Source organism: Aotus nancymaae, unplaced genomic scaffold, assembly GCF_030222135.1.
Source record: "Aotus nancymaae isolate 86718 unplaced genomic scaffold, 86718_ANA_hifiasm-v0.15.2.pri h1tg000089l, whole genome shotgun sequence".
Classification (NCBI taxonomy): Eukaryota; Metazoa; Chordata; class Mammalia; order Primates; family Aotidae; genus Aotus; species Aotus nancymaae.
Genome location: NW_026988504.1, coordinates 8709136 through 8734068, shown reverse-complemented (window position 1 = coordinate 8734068; position 24933 = coordinate 8709136). Strand labels below are relative to the sequence as shown.

Sequence of the window (24933 nt, the reverse complement as noted above, 5' to 3'; positions counted from 1 at the left end):
TGTGCACTCCGTCTCTGACTCCTCAGCTGCAGGGAAGAACGAGGGTGTTGAAAGATGGAGCGGCCCCTCCGGCAGGTCATGTGGTGGGAGGCTTAGAAGCAGATTCCAGTCACGATTTCCGTGCCAGGATTGAAAGAGGGGCTTGAATGAATGTCACGGGGCTTTCGCATGGCCTCTAGCTGCTCTTATAGGACAGGGACAGGACTGGCTTCTGCTCTGCTCTTTCTCCAGAACTCCCCCTAAAGGTCACTGCCTTTTTTTTTTTTTTTTTTTTAGAAAGAGTGTCTCACTCTCACCCAGGCTGTAGCGCAAGGGCACGATCTCAGCTCACTACAACCTCCACCTTCGGGGTTCAAGCGATTCTCCTGCCTTGGCCTCCCAAGGAGCTGGGATTGCAGGTACCCACCACCACGCCCAGCTAAGTGTTGTGTTTTTAGTACAAGATGGGGTTTCACCATGTTGGCCAGGCTGGTCTTGAACTCAACCTCAGGTGATCCGCCTGCCACCACTTCCCAAGGTGCTGGGATTATAAGTATGAACCACCTTGCCCAGCTGGTAACTGCATCTCAATACCCAAATGAGATTGGCTTTGGGGGATTCCATTGTCTTGCAGCTGGAGCAGGAGCTGAGTTCAGGCTGGCCCTGCGTGAACTAGGAAGAAAGCCTTGGGAGCCTGCAAGCCCGGGTGTGGTCTGATCACCGCTACACGTGTCACCTCCCTTTCCCATCAGCTGCATTAGTCTCTCCACCAAGGGAAAGGAGTGGGGTGGGTCCTGGACTTCTGTTTTCCCTGCCAGCCTGCAGGTGGGCCCACCTTTACCATCACAAACATCCTCTGAACAGCAGCCTGACTGCAGACTCAGAACAGCCAGCTGTAGGAAGAGGGACTGGGGCTTGACCTGCTCCCGGAGAGAGAGAGAGCAGCAAACTCCACCAGGCCCCTCTGCGGGCAGAGCTTTTGCCAGGAACAGGCGAGTGTCCCAGGCTGTCATTTGGAGCCCACCACTTACCCACAGGGAACGGCCAACAGAGCGGTTTCTTCTCCAAAGCTAATTCATCTCCAACGAGCTTTCTCCCTCCTCCAAAGCTGTACAGTCTTAAATTTAGGAGCAGCAGGGGTGTTACCACAGTCTCTTAACTCCCCACATTGCAGACCACTCAAGAAGCCTGCTGTGTCGTTGACAGATATACCCATATGGAAAATTTCCTTTCCTTTCTTCCCCCTTTCATTGATTTAAAAATGGATTGTCACCAGGAGTGCTGGCTTGTGCCTGTAATCTCAGCACTTTGTGGGTCCAAGGTGGGGGTCAAAGGCAGGAAGATCTCCTGAACTCAGGAGTACAAGACCAGCCAGGGCAACATAACCCCATCTTTTAAAGTAAATACGGCTGATGCAGTGGCTCGTGCCTGTAATCCCAACATTTTAGGTGGGAGGCTGAGATGGGTGGAGGTCAGGAGGTTGAGACCAGCCTGGTCAACGTGGGTGAAACCCCCATCTCTACTAAAAATACAAAACTTAGCTTGGTGTGGTGGCGGGAGCCTGTAATCTCAGCTGCTTGGGAGGCTGAGGCAGGAGAATCGCTTGAGCCTGGGAGGAGGAGGTTGTGGCGAGCTGAGATGACACCACCATACTCCAGTCTGGGTGACAGATAGACCCTGTCTCAAAAATAAATACATACATACATACATACATACATACATACATACATAATGGATTGATTGCTTAACACAGGAGTCAATAAACTTAACACAGGAGCTAGTGATCCCAGCCTGGCCAGCCGCCGTGGAAGGCTTGTGGGTATAAAATAGTTTTTATGTTTTTAAATAGTTTTTTAAAAAATCAGACATTTGCAACTCATTTTGTTTTTGTTTTTGTTTTGTTTTGTTTCTGAGACAAAGTCTTGCTTTGTCACCCAAGCTGGAGTGTAGTGGTGTGGTCTCAGCTCACTGCAAGCTCTGCCTCCCGGGTTCAAGCAATTCTCCTGCCTCAGCTTCCCAAGTAGCTGGGATTACAGGCATACGCCACTACACCTGGCTAATTTTTGTATTTTTAATAAAGATGAGATTTCACCTTATTGCCCAGGCCGGTCTTGAATTCCTGGACTCAAGCAATCTGTCTGCCTCAGCCTCCCAAAGTGCTCGGATTACAGGCATGAGCCACCACACCTGGCCCGTCATCGTTTTTCTGATTACAAAAGAATGTGTGTGGTGCAAACATTTCAAACTTTACAAAAATGTGTGAGAAAGTGAAAATCCCCCATAATCCATCAACCCAGAGCAAAACACCAGGACCCGTTGGTTCACATTCTCCAGGTTTTGGATAATGTGTGTGTAGGAATGTAGTCACACTATACACATTGTTCTGCAATCGCTTTTTCTACCTAATGCTTTATCTTGGACATCTTCTCGTCATTCTTTACAAATTCACTCCACTTTTGGGCCAGGTACAGTGGCTCTTGTCTATAAACCCAGCACTTTGGGAGGCCAGGACCAGCCTGCCAACATGTGAGACCCCGTCTCTACAAAAAAATACAAAAATTAGCCAGGCGTAGTGGCATGCACCTGTGGTCCCACCTACTCTGGAGGCTGGGATGAGAGGATCTCCTGAGCCCTGGGAGGTCTACAGTGAGCTGTGATCGTGCCGCTGCACTCCGGCCTTGGTGACAGAGCAAGGGCCATGTCTCCAAAAATAAAAATGAGGGCCGGGCGCAGTGGCTCATGCCTGTAATCCCAGCACTTTGGGAGGCCAAGGCGAGTGGATCACCTGAGGTTGGGAGTTCGAGATCAGCCTGGCCAACATGGTGAAACCCTATCTCTAAAATAAATAAATAAATAAATAATGAAAGCAGTAAAGCAATGGGCCCATGCCCCTGAAGCCAATGCCTTCCCCACATACCCCTCACCCAAAAGCAGCTGGTCTGACAGAACAACAAAAAAAAGTGTTCCAGTTTCCAGCACCCGTGGAGGGGTATAGAGAAGAGCGGAGACTATGTCAGCATCAGAATCCCATTGAGAAAAAACACTCTGACCGGGCTCGGTGGCTCACACCTGTAATCCCAGCACTTTGGAAGGCTAAGGTCGGCGGATTACTTGAGATCAAGGGTTTGAGACCAGCCTGGCCAACATGGTGAAACCCCATCTCTACTAAAAGTATAAAAATTAGCTGGGCGTGGTGGCAGGTGCCTATAATCCCAGCTACTCAGGAGGCTGAGGCAGGAGAATCACTTGGACTCAGGAGGTAGAGGTTGCAATGAGCTGAGATCGCCCCACTGCACTCCAACATGGGCGACAGAGCAAGACTCCATCTCAAAAAAAAAAAACTGCTCTTCCCGCCTACCAACGATTTGTCCATTTGATGGGTGCCTTCCTGCAAGCACTACTCAAACGCTTTCCTGAGGCTTACGCGCACAAAGCAGCTCTCATATTTGTCTTTGAACAGGTGAACAAAAGTCAGTGTCCACAGTCATGGTAGCTGTGCACAAGTCTGTCACTCTGTTTCACAGGAACTCACTGAGCCGTTCGTTAAGTCCTAGGTGATCAGGTAGACAAACAGCGGTGCTAGTAACCCATCAAACACTGGGGGGAAGCTCATGGGGAGAAGAGGACCTCCTTGCTGATAGGTTTGAGAGGGTTTTTGCAACATCTGAGGGCAGCGTCAGGCAGGCAACTCACAGTCTGGACTGTCGGGTCTGAGCCACAGAGCCTGACCCAGCGATGGATGAACAAATGCACTCAGACACAGATACCCAGTGAAAGAGTGGGCTAGGGGTCCGGGCCACTCACAGACACCGAGGAGGGTGCTGTAAAGAGTCAGCGGCTGCAGCTCTCACAGGCTGGTGCTGCAGGCATTTATTCAGTATAGATTTAATGACAGAGGCTTTGAGTCAACACACTTGTGGATAATTAACATGGTTGCCCTCCCCGAAGAGAGCAGTCCTACAGATGATTAAAGGGCAGGTTCTGAGGCCTAAGTAAACTAACTTACCTAGATCAGTTTCTTTACATCCCCTACTTATCTAACTTGGGCTTTCAGGCACTGGATAAGAGAATCTGGCTGCCTTCACGCAAATCCTATTCCGAGGCTTTTGCAAGACCCTCCGGCCTTCCAAGAAGGTTTGCATCCATTTTACAATTTTTCCCACCACCCTGTCCTACACTGGACTGATGAGGCCTGGATCTGGGAGACAACACATAGGTGCAGTCACTAATGCCAGGGAGAGAGGTGGAGGAGCCCGGAAAGAGGGGCAGAGTCCAATATGGGACCCCAGAATTTGAGAAGCCGGCCAGGCATAGTGGCTGAACCTATAATCCCAGCACTTTGGGAGGCTGAGGTGGGTGGATCACCTGAGGTCAGGAATCTGAGATTAACCAAGCCAACAGGGTGAAACCCTGCCTCTACTTAAAAAAAAAAAAAAATTAGCCAGGAATGGTGGTGCATGCCTGTAGTTCCAGTCACTTGGGAGGCTGAGGCACGAGAATCACCTGAACCTGGAAGACTGAGGTTGCAGTGAGCCAAGATCACACCACTGCACTCCAACCTGGGTGACAGAGTGAGACACTGTTTCAAATATATATATATGTATATTTCTGCCTTCTTCTATATATATTGAAAGAAGCAGGAGGGAAACCAGAGAGCTGGTGTAGGGGAAGCAAGGAGGGGATGCCTCACAGGTAGAACCAGGGCTGCAGAGCACACCGACTGGGCAAAAGGTCTTAGCCTTGGCCTGGCTCTCAAGGGAGAGGTTCCTCCTCCTGTGGAGGAGGGAAAGAAGAGCCGACCAGGGAGCAATTTTTGAAGCTTGTGGTTGACAGCCTGGCACAGCCTTTTCCAGGACTCCCTCAATCACCGGATGCCTTGTGGTGACCCAGAGCCCCACACCCTGACTGCAGTCTCCCGGGTCTCAGCCGGAGTGGGAGGAGAGCAATGTGATTCCACCTCCCTGTGATTCCTGGCAGCTGCCCCACCCCTCTCCAGCCTTCCCATCTCCACCATTCCAGCAGCTGTGCTGTGCAGTGGGAGCACTTCAGGCAGAGGAGAAGCGCCTTGTCAGAGAAGCAGACCGTGCCAGCTACCCAGGGCTTACAAGGATGTGGGGTCTTCCCAAAATGCCTTAAAAGCGTTTCTGGCCAGGCGCGGTGGCTCACGCCTGTAATCCCAGCATTTTGTGGGGCCAAGGAAGGAGGATCACTTGAGCCCAGGAGTTCGAGACCAGCCTGGCCAACATGGTGAAACCCCGTCTCTACTAAAGATACAAAATTTAGCCGAATGTGGTGGCATGCACCTGTGGTCCTGGCTACTTGGGAGGCTGAGGCGGGAGGATCGCTTGAGGCTAAGAGGTCGTGGCTGCCATGATTGCACCACTGCACTCCAGCCTGAGGGACAGAGTGAGACTCTGTCTAAAAACATAAATAAATAAAATATTAAAGAAAAAAAGGGGGGCCAGGTGTGATGGCTCAAGCCTGTAATCCCAGCACTTTGGGAGGCCAAGGCAGGCAGATCACTTGTGGCCAGGAGTTCTAGACCAGTCTGCCAACATGGTGAAACCTCATCTTTACTAAAAATACAAAAGTTAGCCGAGCATGGTGGTGGACACTTGTAGTCCCAGCTATGTGGGAGGCTGAGGCATGAGAATCGCTTGAACCCAGGAGGCGGAAGTTGCAGGGAGCTGACGTTGCACCACTGTACTCCATCCTGGGGGACAGAGTGAGACTCTGTCTCAAAAAAAGTTAGTTTCCACCTTTCCAAAATCTCCTTTTCCAGCTGACCCCAGAAATGCACTCAGATAGGGCTCCTACTCTTTTTTTTTTTTTTTTTTTTTTTTTTGAGACGGAGTCTCGCTCTGTTTGTTACCCAGGCTGGAGTGCACTGGCATGATCTTAATCTCGGCTCACTGCAACCTCTGCCTCCCAGGCTCAAGTGATTCTCGTGCCTCAGCCTCCTGAGTAGCTGGGGCTACAGGTGCGTGCCACCATGCCCAGCTAATTTTTTTATGTTTTGTATTTTTTAGTAGAGACTGGGTTTCACCATATTGGCCAGGCTGGTCTTGAACTCCCGACCTTGCAATCCACCCACATCAGCCTCCCAAAATGCTGGGATTACAGACGTGAGCCACCACGTTCAGCTAGTTCCTGTTCTTTTTTCCACTCTCTTATTTTGCTTTCTTTGGACATGGAGTAGGAATGACTTTTTTTCATTCTGGGCCCCCTGTTTCCCATGAAAAGCCACATCCTCATGAGTGGCGCATATCCCTTGGCAGGTACAGCTGCCTCTGGTTAGTCAAATATTGCTCAGAGCTTTAGAAAAAGAGAAGGCAAGGGGCCTTGAGGAGGGTTCAACAGGACTGACGCTAGGACTACAGTTCCAGAAAGAACGCAAGGGAGGCCGGGTGTGGTGGCTCACGCCTGTCATCCCAGCACTTTGGGAGGCCAAGGCAGATGGATCACCTAAAGTCAGGAGTTCAAGACCAGCATGGCCAACAGGGCAAAACCCCATCTCTATTAAAAATACAAAAAATTAGCCAGGTGTGGTGGTGCATGCCTGTAATCCCAGCTACTCGGGAGGTGGAGGCAGGAGAATCACTTGAACCCAGGAGGCAGAGGTTGCAGTGAGCCGAGTTCATGCCACTGCACTCCAGCCTGGGGGAAAGAGCGAAACTCCGTCTCAAAAAAAAAAAAAAAAGAATGCAAGGGAGCCTTGCCGGGGGTGGCAGAATGGCAGAGAGAGTTCTGGTCTGCCTTAGCAAAAGTGCAACTCGCGTTACTTAACTGCTAGCAAGGTGAGCTAGATGGGTTTGCCGTCGATGTGATGAATGCCATCCTGAGAAGCTGTCACACACCAGGCCCTGCCACAAGCCCTGTGACTCTGCAGATGAATCGAGTGAGGTCTCCACTTTCCAGGCACTCGCAGTCCTGGAAGGAAGCTGGCCAGGCAGGCAGGTGCTTTGGTGACGGGTGCCGCAGCAGCGAGCCGGCGGAATGTGCCATGTGCCTCATTCCTGCAAACCACGTGCAGCTTGCTTTCAGCACTAGTGGGAAGAGCAGATGGTTCCTACCAAATGTTACTGTATTGCACATTATAAGCCAAGCGAAGGTAAGTCTAAAAAAGTGAGTATCGAATCTCTCATGCAGGATTCCAAATGATGTATGTAGACAACCTGCCTTCAGGAAGATAGAGCAAGGCTGGATATGGTGGCTCGCGCCTATAATACCAGCACTTTGGGAGGCTGAAGTGGGTAAATCGCTTGAGCTCAGGAGTTTGAGACCAGCCCGAGCAATATGGCAAGACTCTGTCTCTACAGAAAATACAAAAAGAAAAAAAAAACAGCCAGATGTGGTGGTGTGCACCTGTGGTCTCAGCTACTTGGGGGGCTGAGGCGGGAGGACCACTTGAGCCCTGGTGGTGGAGGCTGCAGTGAGCCATGATTATGCCACTGTACCCCAGCCTGGGTGACAGAGCAAGACCAAAAAGCAATGTGAATGAAATTAATACCACTAAACTGTACACTGAAAAATGGTTAAGATGGTAAATTTTACGTGTGTTTCGCCACACACACAAAAATGGGGACCAAAGCGGGACACAGCAGTGTATGGGTCGCGGATTGGCCTGGGGGTGTCCAGGCCCAGGGGCTGCTCTCAGCTAAGGATTTCGGTTGCCAATTATGTTGTGATTGGGTGAAGATCTGAGAGGCACCACAATTGTTTTCAAACTAGAGCCTTTTGAATACTCCTAATTATATGACCTCATGCTGAGGCGGGCCTGCCAAGGGGTGACTGTTTGGCCAGTGAACAGAGCTGCCCTCTGTGGTCAGCAGCCTGCAGCCTTCTGGGTGAGGGTGGGTGTGGGAAGCCTGTAATAAATTGTTGGATAAAATGGTAAAGGTGGCTGCAGCTTCCTTTCAGCTTCTCCTCTTCCCTTTCTAACCCACTTTCCTACCCAGGAAATAATGTGTTTGCAGAGAGCCCTTGGCGTCCCAGGGCTGGGGGTGGAGTGGAGAGGGTTGGATTATGATTGCAACCCCAGCTGGTCACCGCCTCATCATGGAGTGGATTGTTTCCTACCCTTGGAGACTTTGGGTCTGATTCACCTCTGACCACACAAAGCCATTTCTTTTTTTCTTTTTTAATGAGATGGAGTTTCGCTCTTGTCACCCAGGCTGGAGTGCAATGGCACAATCTTGGCTCACTCAACCTCCACCTCCCGGGTTCAAGAGATTCTCCTGCCTTAGCCTCCTGAGTAGCTGAGATTACAGGCATGTGCCACCACACTCAGCTAATTTTGTATTTTTAGTAGAGACAGGGTTTCTCCATGTTGGTCAGGCTGGTCTTGAACTCCCAACCTCAGGTGATCCACCCACCTCAGCCTCCCAAAGTGCTGGGATTACAGGTGTAAGCCACTGCCTCCATCCCTTAAAGCCATTTCAGTGGGGCTTTCAGGAGCTCCTCCACCCAGCCCCCATCAGGACCCTCAGCACCCACCCCTAAGAGTTCTTTGTCCTGAGAAACTGGTGGGAGCCGGACGGATCAGGAGAGGTTGGTGGCAGCAGTCATTTAGGGGCTTGTTTTTGGTTAGTGTGGCCCTGCAAGGTGACGTCTCATTGGGAATTTCCCTGCACCTGTCCCACTAAAGGCAGGTGGGTAGTGGTGACAACACGTTTATGGAGAAGCTGGGAAGTGGGAGAAAAACATTTGCTTCCTTCCTGTCCTTTCACAGGTCCCAGACCTGCTGAGGGCTTCCCATGGGAAGCTGTCTGGGCCCCTCAGCCCGCCTCTCTTGGGACACCCCACACACATACACATACACACACACACACACACACACACAGAGACTGGTCCCAGATGACCTTTGCAAATTCCTCTCTCATTTTTCCCCTGCAGGGACTCTCAGCCTCAGCCAGACTGATCCACCCACCATCCGCGCAAAATGCCTTTCTTCCACGATGACCTCCACCTTCCTTCCTTGCTCACACCATGCCCTCCCCGAACCTGGAATGCTCTCCCCACTCCTCTTCCCTGCAACTCATAACCATTTTTCTTTTCTTTTTTTTCTTTTTTTGCATGCCATTGCATTCTTTTTCTGTTTTTTTTTTTCTTTTTTTCATAACCATTTTTCAAGGCTCAGTTCCAAACCCAATCCCACTTACTGGATGACGCACTCCTTTTCTCTCCCAGACCAAATCTCCGATGTCAGCGTCTGAACTCGGGATAACCTCATTCCCCGAGCTGCCGTTCATTCAGGCACCAGTAACTCTGGACGGGGCGGGACACGCTCCCGTGTTGTCTCTCAGTTAATCCTTCCGATTATCTAATAAGCACCGCCAGTGTCCTGCCACTTTCCAGCTGAGGATAGCCGAGTCTTAGAAAAGGGAAGTAACTTGCCCAGGGTCACGAGATTAGTATGTAGCCAAGCTGGGATTCAGACTCATTTTTTCTAGCCCCAAATTTCCTTGTTTAAATTTACATGATCTCAATTGCCTTAACCCCCTGAGAAACGTGACTTGTTTCATTCGTTCATTCATTCATTCGTCCATTCATTCAATGAACACAGTACATTTTGTGCCAACCACCCAGCTAAGCTGTAAAAATCCCCAGCTTTACACCCAAGGAGTTTCCATTCTGGTGGTACAGGAAGATGTGTTTATCACACAGGGCAGGAAGGATGGTAGCAGAGGGGAGGGCGGGGTTGTAATTCCCACTTCATGGTTGAGGAGACTGAAGGAAGGCATGACCAAACCGTCGACCAAGACCGAAAGCAGAGACCACCATCACCACCCACGGATCAGGGCTTCCCAGGCGCTGACTATTCTTCCTTGCATTTTCTGGGTACCTTGCTCGATGCAAATACATACAAACGTAGGCTTGGATAGGCGCCTTGGCAACGCCCCTACAAACGTTCGTCACCACTACTGGTATGTTACCAACTTGTTGGTTAATTTTTCTCTTAACTCTGGAGACCTCTAAAAAGAGGAGGAACGGGCTGCGCTTCCGACGTGGCAGGACGGGAGTCACGTGCTCCGGGGTCCTTCCGCGTCCTGCAGCGCCCGGGGCCGGGCCTTGTTGCTAGGCAGCCGGTAAACGCCGCCGTTTCAGGAGCGCGGGAGCCGGGGTCGTTGCATTGGGCGCTTCCCCAGAGGCCCAGAAGCAGGAGGAGCGGACCCGGGGTAAGCGGCGGGCCCCAGGAGGACGTCGGAGGCTAAAGGTGAAAGTGGAGAGTGATGGGGAGAGACCTCTAGGGTAATAATCACCAAGAATGCCAAAAATTCCTCTTGGGGGGCTTCCGTCTGGGATAGCTCTGCCGGATGGTGGATGCCAGGACTAGCGCTCCTAGTACCTTCTGTCTCCTTAATCCTCGGTCTGCTGGATCTGCTGTAAGTCGCAGGACCCTGCGGCCTCTGAACACCCTCATCATATCCCCGCTACCCTCTCGGCTCCTGATACAGCCCGTTCCCTGGAATGAACTGGAGACCCCTGAAGGATTTACAGCTGAATGGATGGAGAAAAAAAAAAAACACAACCTTGGGCTAAGGTGATGGGAAGATGGGCCCTTTAAGAGGAGAGCTTTCTGCTCAGGATAGCGGGAAGTAAATTAACAGTATTGCACAGCTGCTATGTGGCAGGTGTTTTAAGTGCTTTCTTTCATTTCTTTCTCGACCTGGGAGCTGGCATTCTCGTGTGATCAAGGTCACACAGTTGGCGAGTTCCTCTGGGTCGTGTGGGGTTCCTCCTTCCTGCTCAAGTTCAAGGTCTACCACATGCATTTTTTTTCAACCACAGAAGTGCATCCTCTCCCAGCTCTGAGACCTCTGTTTTCCTCTCGAATCCTTTGTTTCAAATCCTTTGCTTGGTTTTCAAGGTCAGCAGAGAGAGCTCTAGAGAGAAGCCTGGTAGGCGTTGGCATCACAGTCCCTAACGCAGCAGGTGACAGGAGTCCTAGGCCCCTTCTATGTGCCAGGCCCTAGGGATGGGAGTGAATAAAAGACCACAGTCTTTCCATCAGGGAGACCACGTGGCAGTGGTGAGGGCAGAGAGACACTGATCCCTGTCGCTCTTCAATTCTGGGGACCTCTTCCCACCTCTCCCTGCCCTCAACCTTCACCTTCCTTGTGGAGCTCAGCCATGCTTAATGCTAGCCTGGGAGGAAACAAATGGGGCTTTCTAGGGAGGTCTGCCTCTTTTAAGGGTTTAGAGTGAGTCCCTTAGGACTCCGGAATTCCGGAAGGTGCATAAGGACTGGAAAGCCAGGCGTTGTAGCTCATCCCATCACTTTGGGAGGCCCAGGTGGGTGGATCACTTGAGGTCAGGAGTTTAAGACCAGCCTGACCAACATGGCAAGTCCCCACCTCTACTAAAAATACAAAACTTCTGGCCAAGTGCAGTGGCTCACACCTGTAGTCCCAGCTACTTGAGAGGCTGAGGCAGAAGAATTGCTTGAACCTGGGAGGTGGAGGTTGCAGTGAGCTGAGATCAGGCCACTGCACTCCAGCCTGGGTGACAGAGTGAGACTCTGTCTCAAAAAAAAAAATTAGCTTGGCGTGGTGGCATGTACCAATAGTCAGCAGCTACTCGGGAGGCTGAGGCACAAGAATCACTTAAACTTGGGAGGCGGAGGTTGGAGTGAGCTGAGATCGCGCCACTGCACTCCAGCCTGGGTGACAGAGCAAGACTGTCTCAAAAACAACAAAGAAAGAGGGAAGGAAACCCTCCCCTGCCAGGTGCCATGGAGAGCCCACCAGCCCCGGGAACCCAGTAGGGGCTGCGCCAGGGACCAAGAAGAAGAGGAAAGTGTTCTCATCTCCTTACTCCACCAGGGAGTTCAATGCGGAGGGCCAGCCTTCCAGCGTGCCTCCTTCCCAGTCTCCCACGCCGGCACGGCCCCTCCCCATCACTCCCTTGGCCTCCCTCCCGGCTTGGAAAACACACTTTCCCTTAAGCCACCGGAGGTTCTCTCCAGGAATTACTTTGCTCATTCTCACTGCACAAGACAAGTTTTGTTTTTATAGTCAGTGAAGGTTCCCAACTGACTGCTTCCCCGGGGATGCGGGAGACGCCTGAATCTTTGATGTCTGGACCACGGCGTCCCTGATTCTGCGTGTTCCTGTATTTGAGACTCACGGTGGTGCTCTGCACGCCTCTGGGACTCTAGGTTCCCACAGGGGGAGGATCCCCCCTAAAACCCCCAAAGGGCAGTGACACTGCTCCTGTCGCCACTCTGTCACCCCCCTGCAGACAGCCCTGCTCAGACCTTGCTTGGGGAAGCCCACCCTGTAACACTTGTCTCATAAGAGGCTGGGGGAGACCTCTTGAGACGCCTTCTGCTGACCTCGCCATTCATCTGTGTGCCCTGTAAGCTTATGAGAAAGGACTTGCTCTGGGTCCTTGAATGGGTTGTCTTCCCATCACCGGGCCAGTCTTTAAATGTCCCCTCTGTCTGCCTCCAGACACAAGACAATGCCTCCGTTCTCGCGCGGGGCTTGGCCTTGGGAAGCACCAAGAAGGAAGGGAAAACTGTTAAAAATCTGATCTGGGCTAAAGAGGCTATTTCTGTCTTCCTGGAGTTTCCTCATTCTCTTCAGCCGCCTTGTGTCCCCTAGGAGCCAGCTGGCTTGCAGCAATTGTCTTTTAAAAGACAGAGCCCTAATTGCCTGAGTCTCGCAGCCCCATGTGGGAGGCGCAGATGCTTCACAATGTGTGGGCAAAGGGGAGGATGCCCCGGGATTCGCATGCTTTTCCACAAGGCCCTGTCTTTGTCCACGTGGGATAAACTCCCTGGGGCACCTGCTGCAATCTGGGCTTCTCATCCCACCCTGTGCCCTCTAAGCCATTGCTTCCACCCAGGAAAGGGAATTTCCAAACTACAAGAAAAAAGGAAATAAGGCTGGGCACAGTGGCTCATGCCTGTCATCCCAGCCCTTTGGGAGGCCGAGGCAGGTGGATCACTTGAGGTCAGGAGTTCCAGACCAGCCTGACCAACATAGTGAAACCCCATCTCTACTAAAAATACAAAAATTAGCTGGGCATGGTGGCGCATGCCTGTAATCCCAGCTATGTGGGAGGCTGAGGCAGGAGAATTGCTTGAACCTGGACAACAGAGTGATACTCCCTCTTAAAAAAAAAAAAAAAGGAGAAAGGAAAGGAAGGGAACGGAGGGGAGGGGAGGGGAGGGGAGGGGAGGACCACTTTCTGCAACAGCCTGGTTCAGGTTGAATTGTTCCAGGGCTAGGAGTGGGATGGGAGGTACTGTCTTCAAGGAATAATGTATATGGATGCAAAGGGTTAATCTTCCTACCCTCCTCCCCACCTGCTGCCCCAGCTGCTCCAAGGCCCAAGGCTCCCCTGGCACATGCTTCTAGGAGCACACACTCCTGCCCTCCCTCTCAGGGGCCAGCGACCAGGGCCCGCTGGTCTGGTTCCTTGTAGCCGTGCAGGCGGGAGAAGGTAGGTTAGACACGGGTCTAGTAATCTGTCAACATTGTCGGCTGGGCATGGTGGCGCACACCTGTAATCCCAGCTACTCGGGAGGCTGAAACAGGAGAACCACTTGAACCTGGGAGGCAGAGGTTGCAGTGAGCAGAGAAGACACCACTGCACTCCAGCGTGGGTAACAGAATGAGACTCCGTCTCAAAAAAAAAAAAAAAAAAAAAACAATGAATAAGACCTACTATTTGACAGCACAAGAAGGTGACTAAGGTCATTAATAACTTAATTGTATGTTTTAAAATAACTAACAAAGGATAAATGCTTGAGGGTCTGGATACCCTATTCTCCATGATGTGATTATTAATATCTAGGATTTAATAGCCAGCAGGGTGACTATAGCCAAACTAATGTAATTATACCTTTAAAAATAACTGAAAGAGTATAATTGGATTGTTCGTAACACAAAGGATAAATGCTTGAGGGGATGGTTGGATTTCCCATTTCCCAGAATTGTATATTGTATATTGCATGCCTATATCAGAACATCTCAAGTGTCCCATAAGTATATACACCTACGTACCCACAAAAATTAAAAATGAAAACTTAAAATAGCAAAACCTGTTCACAGGCAACCCTGCTCACCTAGTCTTTTTTTTTTTTTTTAAGGCAGAATCTCACTCTGCCATCCAGGTTGGAGTGCAGTGGCACAATCTCAGCTCCCTGCAACATCTGCCTCCTGGGTTTAAGTTATTCTTCTACTTCAGCCTCCTGAGTAAGTGGGATTACAGGCACATGCCACCATGCCTGGCTAATTTTTGTATTTTTAGTAGAGACAAGTTTTCGCCATGTTGGCCAGTCTGGTCTTGAACGCCTGACCTCAAGTGATCCACCCACCTCAGCCTCCCAAGGTGCTGGGATTATAGGCATGAGCCACGATGCCTGGCCTGCTCACCTCATCGCTTGGGCGTTGAAAGGCCTTTGGTTGTAAACCTACCGAGGCAAGCTCTCCTTCATTTTATCTTCCTCACACCAGCAGCAGCCACCCATTCACATCTTTTGTCCTAGGGCTCCGTGCAATCCCAGGAGCCTTACACAGACCCACAATCTGCGCCCCTGGGAACTTGCTGTCAAAGGCACGATTTCCGAGAGTCCAGGTGGCCAGCAGATGGACACCTCCGCTAACTCCAGGTGTGATGTGACCGGCACACAGGTCAACTGGCTAGCCATTTAACTCACTGAGCAAGCCCTCGGACCCAGTGGCCTCTAGTGATGTCATGGGGGAGTCAGAAAGGCCAAGGGCAATTTGTGGGAACCACCCGTTGCATTTTTACGACTTCTAATCAGCATCAGTGAGAAACCCTTCCTTGCGTGGCCTGTGAACACCGGCTCCTATGCTGCTGGAGCACTTTAATTTCACTTCTCAGCGTCCTATGGGTGTGTCAGGTCTCTGAAAGACTAAGTGGCCCTGCCCAGGTCACACAGCTGATGACACAGGGCCAGAAGTTCAATCAGGGCCCAGCCCAGCCCACTTCCCAGTTCCCTGCTTCGTCTTCCGTGACCAGTAGCACACGTCAGAGGCTTTCCCAAAGGCCTCCATGTCTTGCCTGTCGGGAAAGCCCCTGGATTTCTCTCTGTCCTGGTTAGAGGGAAGAGATTTCCAGGGGACACTCAGAGAGTGGTGGAGGCCAGAGTCTGGCAACCAATGAGCCTTTTGGACAGTTGGGTGGAGCGTTGGGTCATTGAGTCATTGCGCGGGGGAGGAGGGGTTCAAGAAGAGGCCCAGGGGTCTCGAATCCGTGCCCTGTGTGTTTCATGCCCAGCATGGCAGGGAATTTAGTCCAACATCATCACCATCAATCTTTCCTCCTGCCTCCCAATAAACACTGATTCAGTAAAAACTGTATTGTGCTGGGCGCAGTGGATCATACCTATAATCCCAGCACTTTGGGAGGCTGAGGCAGGTGGATCACTTGAACCCAGAAATTCAAGACCAGCCTGGGCAACATGGCAAGACCCCATCTCTACAGAACAATACAAAACTTAGCCAGGCATGGTGCTGCACACCTATAGTCCCAGCTACTTGGGAGGCTGAGGTGGGAGGATCACTTGAGCCCAGGGGGTTGAGGCTTCAGTGAGCTGTGAGCACACCACTGCACTCCAGCCTGAGTGACAGAGTGAGCCTTTGTCCAAAAAAGAACAAAAGACAAAAACCGTATCATTTGGTGGGTAAACTCGAACTGGGGCAGGCCAGCTGCAGCATGTGTTAGCTATGGGACCCTGGGCAGGTCACTGAGGGCATCTAAGCATCAAACTCCTTCAAAGAAAAGGGTGATTTTCTTTTTTCTGAGACAAAGTTTCACTCTTGTTGCCCAGGCTGGAGTGCAATGGTACAATCTTGGGTCACCACAACCTCTGCCTTCCAGGTTCAAGCGATTTTCCTGCCTCAGTCTTCTGAGTAGCTGGGATTACAGGCATGAGCCACCATGCCCTGCTAATTTTGTATTTTTAGTAGAGATGGGGTTTCTCCATGTTGGTCAGGCTGGTCTGGAACTTCCACCCTTAGGCGATCCACTTGCCTCAGTCTCCCAAAGTGCTGGGATTACAGGCTTCAGCCACCGCGCCCGGCCATTTTTTTTTTTTTTTTTTTTTTAAAGACAGAGTCTTGCTCCATTGCCCAGGTTGGAGTGCAATGGCATGATCTCAGCTCATTACAAACTTCTCCTCCTGGGTTCAAGCGATTTTCCCGCTTCAGCCTCCTGAGTGGCTGGGATTACAGGTATGCGCCACCACACCCGGCTTTTTTTGTAGAGATGGGGTTTCACCATGTTGGCCAGGCTGGTCTTGAACTCCTGACCTTAGGTGATCCGCCTGCCTTGGCCTCCCAAAATGCTGGGATTGCAGATGTGAGCCGCGGTGCCTGGCCGAAATGGTGACTTGTATTGATTGCCCTCCTCAGAGAGCAATTACAAGAACTAAACAAGATAATGCTTAGCATAGAGTCAGCGCTCAGGTTATTTTCTTAAATGCAGATGCAGCTTGTGGACAAATCCCTAGGCTCTCCCCAGCACCCCTTGCTTCCTGCCCCAACCAGATTGAGAACCTGGAGTGGTCCTGGCGGGACCTGTGGAGATGGGGAAGGGGCCGGTGGGGTCCCTCACCCCATACCCTCCCTCCGCCCCCCAGCAGCCGGCACCATGGAGATCGTGTACGTGTACGTCAAAAAGCGCAGCGAGTTCGGGAAGCAGTGCAATTTCTCAGACCGCCAGGCCGAGCTGAACATCGACATCGCACCCAACCCCGAGCTGGCCAAGCAGTTCGTGGAGCGGAACCCAGTGGACACGGGCATCCAGTGCTCGGTCAGCATGTCGGAACACGAGGTGGGTCCCTGCCCCAAGGGCCCCGGCCTGGGAGGTGTGGTGGGCAGGGTGGCCCGCTGAGGCAGGTGAGTGGTTCTGGGGGTCCTTGTCCACCTGAAAGCCAGTTAGAGTGGACCAAGTGCAAATGCTGGAAGTGAGGCCAGAGGCTCCCCCTGAGGTCCACGCAGTGCACAGCGTCAGGTGAAGACCCAGCACCAGCCTTCCTGAGCCAGGGGAGTGCAAATCACAACGCTCCCTCTCCCAAGAGCTCTTATTTCACCTTGAAGACACCTGAAGACACCTTGAAGAGTTGTGTACGGAGTTACGGATGTTTGGTGCAGCTGGGAGTTGTTTTTTTTTTTTTTGAGACAAGGTCTCACTCTGTCACCCAGGAATACAGTAGCACAATGTTGACTCACTGCAACCTCTGCCTCCCAGCCTCAATAGATCCTCCCACCTCAGCCTCCCTGGTAGCTGGGAGGGGGAGGAGGGGTTCAAGAAGATGCCCAGGGGTCTCAAATCTGTGTTCTGTGTGTTTCATGCCCACCATGGCGGGGAATTTACTCCAACATCATCACCATCAATCTTTCCTCCTGCCTCCCAATAAACACTGATTCAGTAAAAACTGTATTGTGCCAGGTGCGGTGGCTCATACCTGTAATCCCAGCACTTTGGGAGGCTGAGGCAGGTGGATCACTTGAGCCCAGAAGTTCAAGACCAGCCTGGGCAACATGGCGACCTGGGACTACAGGTGTGCGCCACCATGCCCGGCTAATTTTTGTAATTCTTGTAGAGACAAGGTTTTGCCATGTTGCCCAGGCTGGTCTCAAAGTCCTGGGCCCAACTAGTCCTCCCACCTTGGCCTCCCAAAGTGCTGGGATTACAGGCATGAGCCACTGTGCCCAGCCTGGGAGAGATATTCTGAGGGGCAGAGATTCGTATCTACAGGCAACTACCCAGCTGGAGAAAAGGGAAGTGTCTCAAAGAAAGTCCTGGCCAGAGGGGGCCTCCATGATAAGAGAACTTATCTTGGGGGCCGTGGTCATGTGTTCAGAGGCCAGAGAGTTCCCTGTCTGTAGGAACTAAGTGATTCACCCCGATTGGGTCAAGAACCGCGGAGAGAAAAAGATAACCAAATCACTTGATTTGGCCGAAACACGTTCAACAGTCAGGTGGGTGTGGGTGGTTCCAGTGACTCACAGTTCACATGAATTAGCTGCCACTCTCCCAGGATCAACTGCTGTCCCTGGGATGAGAACGCCTGTGGCTGTGGGGTAGCCAAGAAGCAGAATGACCGCCATGTGGGCCACACCCTGGGGACCTCCTGTTCTTTCCAGCACCTCTGCCTTTTCCAGACTTTTTTTTTTAACCTTTCCTATGGTGCTGATCCAAATTTTTACCCTTTGTGAGAGCTGGCTTAAAAATGGGAAGGAGAGCCGGGCACGGTGGCTCATGCTGGTGATCCCAGCACTTTGGGAGGCTAAGGTGGGTGGATCACCTGAGGTCAGGAGTTCAAGACTGGCCTGGCCAACATGGTGAAACCCCGTCTCTACTAAAAATACAAAAATTAGTCAGGCGTGGTGGCACACACCTGTAATCCTAGCTACTCAGGAGGCTGAGGCAGGAGAATTGCTTGAACCTGGGAGGCAGAGGTTGCAGTGAGCTGAGATCGCACCACTGCACTCCAGCCTGGAGGACAGAGCAAGATTCTCAGAAAATAAATAAATAAATAAGAAAAAAGAAAAAATGGAAAGGAGATGAGAGTGATGTAATGAGGATGGGGTTGCCATTCTGGGTGACGTAAGAGTGTTGGAAGTAGCTGGGGTTGATGGTTGCACAGCACTGTGTATAATCATGCGGCCACAGTGTACACTTTAAAATTATTATATGGTAAATTTTATGTTACGTGTATTTTACCACAATTTCTTAGAAATGGGAAGGGCTGGGTGTGCTGGCTCAGGCCTGTGATCCCAGTACTTTGGGAGATCAAGGTGGGAGGATGCTTGAGACCAACCTGGGCAACATAGTGTGACTTTGTTTCTACACATCTTTTTTTAATTAGCCGGGTGCGGTGGCTCACACCTGTGGTCCCAGCTGCTTAGGAGTCAGAGGCGGGAGGACTGCTTAAGCCCAGGAGTTCACGGCTGCAGTGAGCTGTGATTGCACCACTGCACTCCAGCTTGGGCAACAGAGCCAGAACCTGTCTCTAAAATTAAATAAATAAATATTTTCTAAAAAATAAAGTGAAAAGAAGGTCAAGGCAGGAGGATCACTTCAGCTCAGGAGTTTGAGACCAGCCTGGGCAATATGGCGAAACACCGTCTCTACAAAAGAAAAACAAAAATTAGCCACGTGTGGTGGTGCACACCTATAGTCCCAGCTACTTGGGAGGCTGAGGCGGGAGGATCACTTCAGCCTGTGAAGTTAAAGCTGTACTGGCTGGGCGCAGTGGTTCATGCCTGTAATCCCAGCACTTTGGGAGGCCAAGGCGAGTGGATCACCTGAGATCAGGAGTTTGAGACCAGCCTGGCCAACATGGTGAAACTCTGTCTCTACTAAAAATACAAAAATTAGCCAAGTATGGTGGCATGTGCCTATAATCCCAGCTACTGGGGAGGCTGAGGCAGGAGAATCACTTGAACCTGGGGAGCGGAGGTTGCAGTGAGCTGAGATTGCATCATTGCACTTCAGCCTGGGCAACAACAGTGAAACTCCGTTTCAAAAAAAAAAAAAAAAAAACTATAGTGAGTTGAGATCTTGGCACTGCCCTCCAGCCTGGGCAACAGAGTGAGACCCTGTCTCAAAAAAAAAAAAAAAAAAAGGGAAAGAAGGCAAAGTGGCACCCCACGTGTAAAACTGTCCTCTCTGCTACAGAGGACAGACAAAGCTAATCCAAACTCGGAGTTAACAACTTTTTGTTTTTTTTGAAACAGAGTTTCACTCTTGTTGCCCGGACTGAAGTGCAATGGCACCATTTTGGCTCACTGCAACCTCTGCCTCCCAGGTTCAAGAAATTCTCCTGCCTCAGCCTCCCGAGTAGCTGGGATTACAGGCATGTGCCACATACCCGGCTATTTTTATATTTTTAGTAGAGACGGGGTTTCTCCATGCTGGTCAGGCTGGTCTCGAACTCCTGACCTCAGGTGATCTGCCCGCCTTGGCCTCCCAAAGTGCTGGGATTACATGTGTGAGCCACCACGCCCAGCCAGAGTTACTTTTAATATTCAATTTCTGTGACATTGACATTGTTAGTGGTAGGGTGACATTGTTAATGACAGGGTGGAGAAAGATAATTCACATTTTCTTTGGATTCTCACAGAGCAGATGGAGGCTTCTCTAGTCCGTTAGGATTCGGAGAAGGTCAGAACTGGATTTTCATGACCACAGCTACCAGCTGCAAAACTGCCTAGCTCCACGAGGTTGCGCTGTTGCAGCTACCTGTGCCCATCTTAGGACCAGGAAGTTCCTTGCCTGCATCTGAAGATACTGCGGCTTTGGCCATGGGCCTCCTCAGCATCCAGCCTGGGGAGCCTGGATCCTGCTTTGCAGACGTGGCCAAGCGTTTGTGAGTATACGAGGGTGACACCTTTCCTCCTGCGGCTCTCTGTTTAGGCCAACACAGAGCGGTTTGAGATGGAGACTCGGGGAGTTAACCACATCGAGGGGGGCTGGCCCAAGGACGTGAACCCCCTGGAGCTGGAGCAGACTATCCGCTTCCGGAAGAAAGTGGAGAAGGATGAGAACTACATTAACACCATCACGCAGCTCGGCTCTGTAAGGCTTCCTCCCCGCCCAGCTGTGAGAACCCCACCCCTCAGGCTCCCTGCGGGGGTGCAGTGCCCCAGCTGTGCCTGGCCCTCCCTGTGTGGATGGTGTGGACGCTGGGGAAGGGGACCAGCTGCTACCTGAAGGAGCCTTCTGTCTTGGAGCAGACAGAGGTTCCAATCGCAGAGCAACAGGGAAGGCAGGGACCTGGTCCAAGGGCTGACCAGGCATTAGGAGGAGTCTGACCTTGGGCAAAGGGGACCCCCCAAAGCGCTCCGCCCAGCAGCCAGTAGGGATCATTCATTCATTCGACAAATTTGGGGCCGGGAACAGTGGCTCACGCCTGTAATCCCAGCACTTTGGAAAGCTGAGGCAGGTGGATCACCTGAGGTCATGAGTTCAAGACCAGCCTGACTAACATGGTGAAACCCTGTCTTTACTAAAAATACAAAATATTACCTGGGCGTGGTGGCGCACGCCTGTTATCCCAGCTACTCCGGAGGCTGAGGCAGGAGAATCGCTTGAACCCGGGAGGTGGAGGTTGCAGTGAACCGAAATTGTGGCATTGCACTCTAGCCTGGGTGACAAAAGGAAACTGTCTCAAAAAAAAAAAAATTTGGACTGAGTTTTAAGCTTCTGCCAGGCACAGCAGAGGTTGCAAAGTGAATATCACATAATTGTTCTACATATGTGCCAATGCACAAAATTTTGTTTTAAGAAAAAAGAAATTTAAAATTTAAATTAAAAGAAAAAGAATCTCCTATACATACCGTCCCAAAGAGTTTGCAGTGCATTGGAGGTCAAAGATCAGTACAGAGACTTCACCAGATAACATAAAAAGAAAGAAATGCTGAAAGAGAAGGGTGACTTGTTCTTTTACTCCATGAGGAGAGAGGGTCAATCTCTTGCTGAAGGGATCAGGGAAGGCTTCCTGGAAGAAGTGGCAGGGCTTGGTTGTCCTTTGCTGGACATTTGCAGTAAAGGGGAGGCCATTCTGGGTGGAGGAACCAGCTGTCTGCAAGGATAGGAGAAAGGAGATGAGACACACACACACACACACACACACACACACGGAGAGAAAAAGGAGATGAGTGACACACACAGACACACACAGACACACACACATACACACATACACACACATGCACACACACAGACACACACATATATACACACACATGCACACACACATACACACACACATATATGGAGAGATGAATAATTTTGTTTGGGCCGGGCTCGATGGCTCACACCTGTAATCCCAGCACTTTGGGAGGCTGAGGCAGGCAGATCACTTGAGCTCAGGAGTTTGAGACCAGCCTGGCCAACATAGCAAAACCCTGTCTCTACTAAAAATACAAAAATTAGCCAGCTGTGGCGGCAGGTGCCCGTAGTTTCAGCTACTCAGGAGGCCAAGCCAGAAGACTTGCTTGAACCCGAGAGACGAAGGCTGCATGAGCCTAGATTGTGCCACTCACTGCATTCTACCTGGGTGGCAGAGCAAGACTCTGTCTCAAAATAATAATTTTTTTGGCTAGCATGGTGTTCTTCAATCTTTTTTTCATTATTACCCCTCATGTTTTTTCTAAGGGCCTCCTTTCTCCATAAAATATTTGTTGTTGTTGTTGAGATGGAGTCTCACTCTGTCACCCAGGCTGGAGTGCAGTGGTGTGATCTTGGCTCACTGCAATCTCCACCTCCTGGGTTCAAGCAATTCTCCTGCCTCAGCCTTCCAAGTAGCTGGGATTACAGGTGCCTGCCACCATGCCCAGCTAATTTATTTATTTATTTATTTATTTATTGCATTTTTGGTAGAGACAGGGTTTCACCATGTTAGTCAGGCTGGTCTCAAACTCCTGACCTCAAGTAATCCACCCGCTTCGACCTCCCAAAGTGCTGGGATTACAGGCGTGAGCCACGGCGCCCGGCCCATAAAATGTGAATGCCATAGACATATTGTGTATCTGTTCATGTGCTGCATGTATTTCTATGCTTCGTACATAAAAAGTAATATTATTTTACAACCAGAAACCAATAGAAAATTCCCCCGTTGAAAGCACATGGTTAGATGGATGAGAAAAGGTCCCTGGCTATGTCCTGTCCCTCCCAGACACCATCGCAGGCCTGAGCAATCTGAAAGGAACTCCCTTTATGGCTAAGGACTTCCGATGTGTCCCCCCAGATCATGGAGCACTGCATCAAGCAGAACAATGCCATTGACATCTATGAGGAGTATTTCAACGACGAGGAGGCCGTGGAAGTGATGGAGGAGGCCCCTTCGGCTAAAACCATCAATGTTTTCAGGTAGCGCCATAGCAAGGCAGGTGTCTGGCCACCCTCTGCCACCCCCAAAGGCGTGGACGTGGGTGCCCCCAAAGGTGACTCCTTGCCAGTCACTGTGTGCCCTGGGTGCAGCACTCTCTGTGCTCCAAGCGTGATAAGCGACATGGTAATAAGGTGCCCAGCAGAGAAGTGGCCCTGCTCTGGGGGCGGGTCTGGTTGACGGAAATGGAATACGGACTCCAGGGAAAGTGAAATTGCCAAGCTACGTACAAGCGGGGCATGTTCCCACAGTGTAGAGTAAATACGAGTACCTAGCGTGAGCAGCTAGCAGTGCTGTGGGCAAACAGACCCCCGCCCCAGCCTGCACTCATGCGAGAATATCTGAATAACCCCAGAAGACAGCAGTTTGACACCAGGGATTCATCCCACAGGTGTGTGTGTGTGAAATCACTGCAGGTGTGGGTATTCACTGCAGAGGGTGTGTGCCAGCCAAAGACTGGCTAAGTCCATCTGTAGAGGCCTGGTTCTGGCAATTCCGGTACACCCACACAACGCTGGTAAAATGAGCCAGCAGGCCGGGTGCGGTGGCTCACGCCTATAATCTCAGCACTTTGGGAGGCCAAGGCGGGCGCATTACCTGAGGACAGGAGTTGGAGACCAGCCTGGTCAACATGGTGAAACCCCGTCTCTACTTAAAAAACAAAAATTAGCCAGGCGCGGTGGCTCACACCTGTAATCCCAGCACTTTGGGAGGCTGAGGCAGGTAGATTATCTGAGGTCAGGAGTTCAAGACCAGGCTGACCAACATGGCGAAAACCCATCTCTACTAAAAAACATAAAAATTAGCTGGGTGTGGTGGCATGCACCTGTAATCCCAGCTCCTTGGGAGGCTGAGGTAGGAGAATCACTTGAACCCAGGAGGTGGAGGTTGCAGTGAGCCGAGATTGTGCCACTGCACTTCAGCCTGGGAGACAGAGTGAGACACCATCTAAATAAAATTTTAAAAGAAATTGGCCGGGTGTGGTGCACACACCTGTAATCCCAGCTACTGGGGATGCTGAGGCAGGAGAGTCACTTGAACCCCGGGAGGCAGAGGTTGCAGTGAGCTGAGATTGCGCCACTGCACTCCAGCCTGGGCAATGGAGTGAGACTCTGTCTCCAAAAAGAAAAAAAGAAAGAAAAATGAGCGCTGCAACTTCTTATGTGCAGATACAGAGTGATTTCCGGGCTTCAGTGTGTGAAAACCAAAGAAAAACAAAGCCGGCGCAGAAGTGTGTGCAGAGTGACACTCGGGCAGTCCCCAACTGAAACCATTTTTTGATTTCACAGTGCTGCAAAAGCAATACAAATCCAGTAGAAACCGTACTGCAAGTGCCTGTATACCCATTCTGTTTTCCCTCTCAGTACAGTATTCAGTAAATTACATGCGCTGTTCACCTCTTTATTATAAAACAGGCTTTGTGTTAGGCAATTTTGCCCAACTATAGGCTAATACAGGTGTTCTGAGCACGCAGGCGCGGCTAAGATGTGATGCTCGGTAGATAGGTGGATTCAATGCATTTCTAGCTCCTGATATTTCCAACTTACCATGGGTTTATCCGACGTAGCCAGCATCGTTAGTCAAGGAGCATCTGGATATGTGCATAAATACATGCATACGTGTATACGTGTATGTGTGTATATATGTCCACGTATGGTTTATTTTTTGTTTTGTTTCTGATACGAAGTTTCACTCTTGTTGCCCAGGCTGGAGTGCAATGGCACGATCTCGGCTCACCGCGACCACTGACTCCTGGGTTCAAGCGATTCTCCTGCCTTAGCCTCCCGAGTAGCTGGGATTGCAGGCATGCACCACCACACCCAGCTAATTTTGTATTTTTAGTAGAGAAGGGGTTTCTCCATGTTGGTCAGGCTGGTCTCGAACTCTCGACCTCAAGTGATCCGCCTGCCTCGGCCTCCCAAAGTGCTGGGAATACAGGTGTGAGCCATCGCGCCCGGCCGTGTATGTATGTTTATATGCTTGATGTGAGGAGAACATCTGTGATTTTGGACCTCTGGCATCTGGAACTGTGAGAGAATCAATTTCTGTCATTTGAAGCCACTCAGTTTGTGGGA

The 24933-nt window shown here is 50.9% G+C and overlaps 1 protein-coding gene across 3 annotated transcripts in view; it reads left to right on the top strand.

Moving 5' to 3' along the window:
• The first annotated feature begins 16608 nt into the window (after nucleotides 1–16608).
• DNAI2 (dynein axonemal intermediate chain 2) overlaps nucleotides 16609–24933 on the top strand; it is a 30604-nt gene continuing 22279 nt past the window's right edge. For all 3 annotated transcript variants that reach the window (XM_021670845.2, XM_012453960.3, XM_064369763.1), the window contains exons 1-3: nucleotides 16609–16791; nucleotides 20383–20544; nucleotides 22718–22839. In XM_021670845.2, coding sequence (XP_021526520.2) covers nucleotides 16609–16791; nucleotides 20383–20544; nucleotides 22718–22839 — 467 coding nt within the window. The remainder of the gene's footprint in view (nucleotides 16792–20382; nucleotides 20545–22717; nucleotides 22840–24933) is intronic.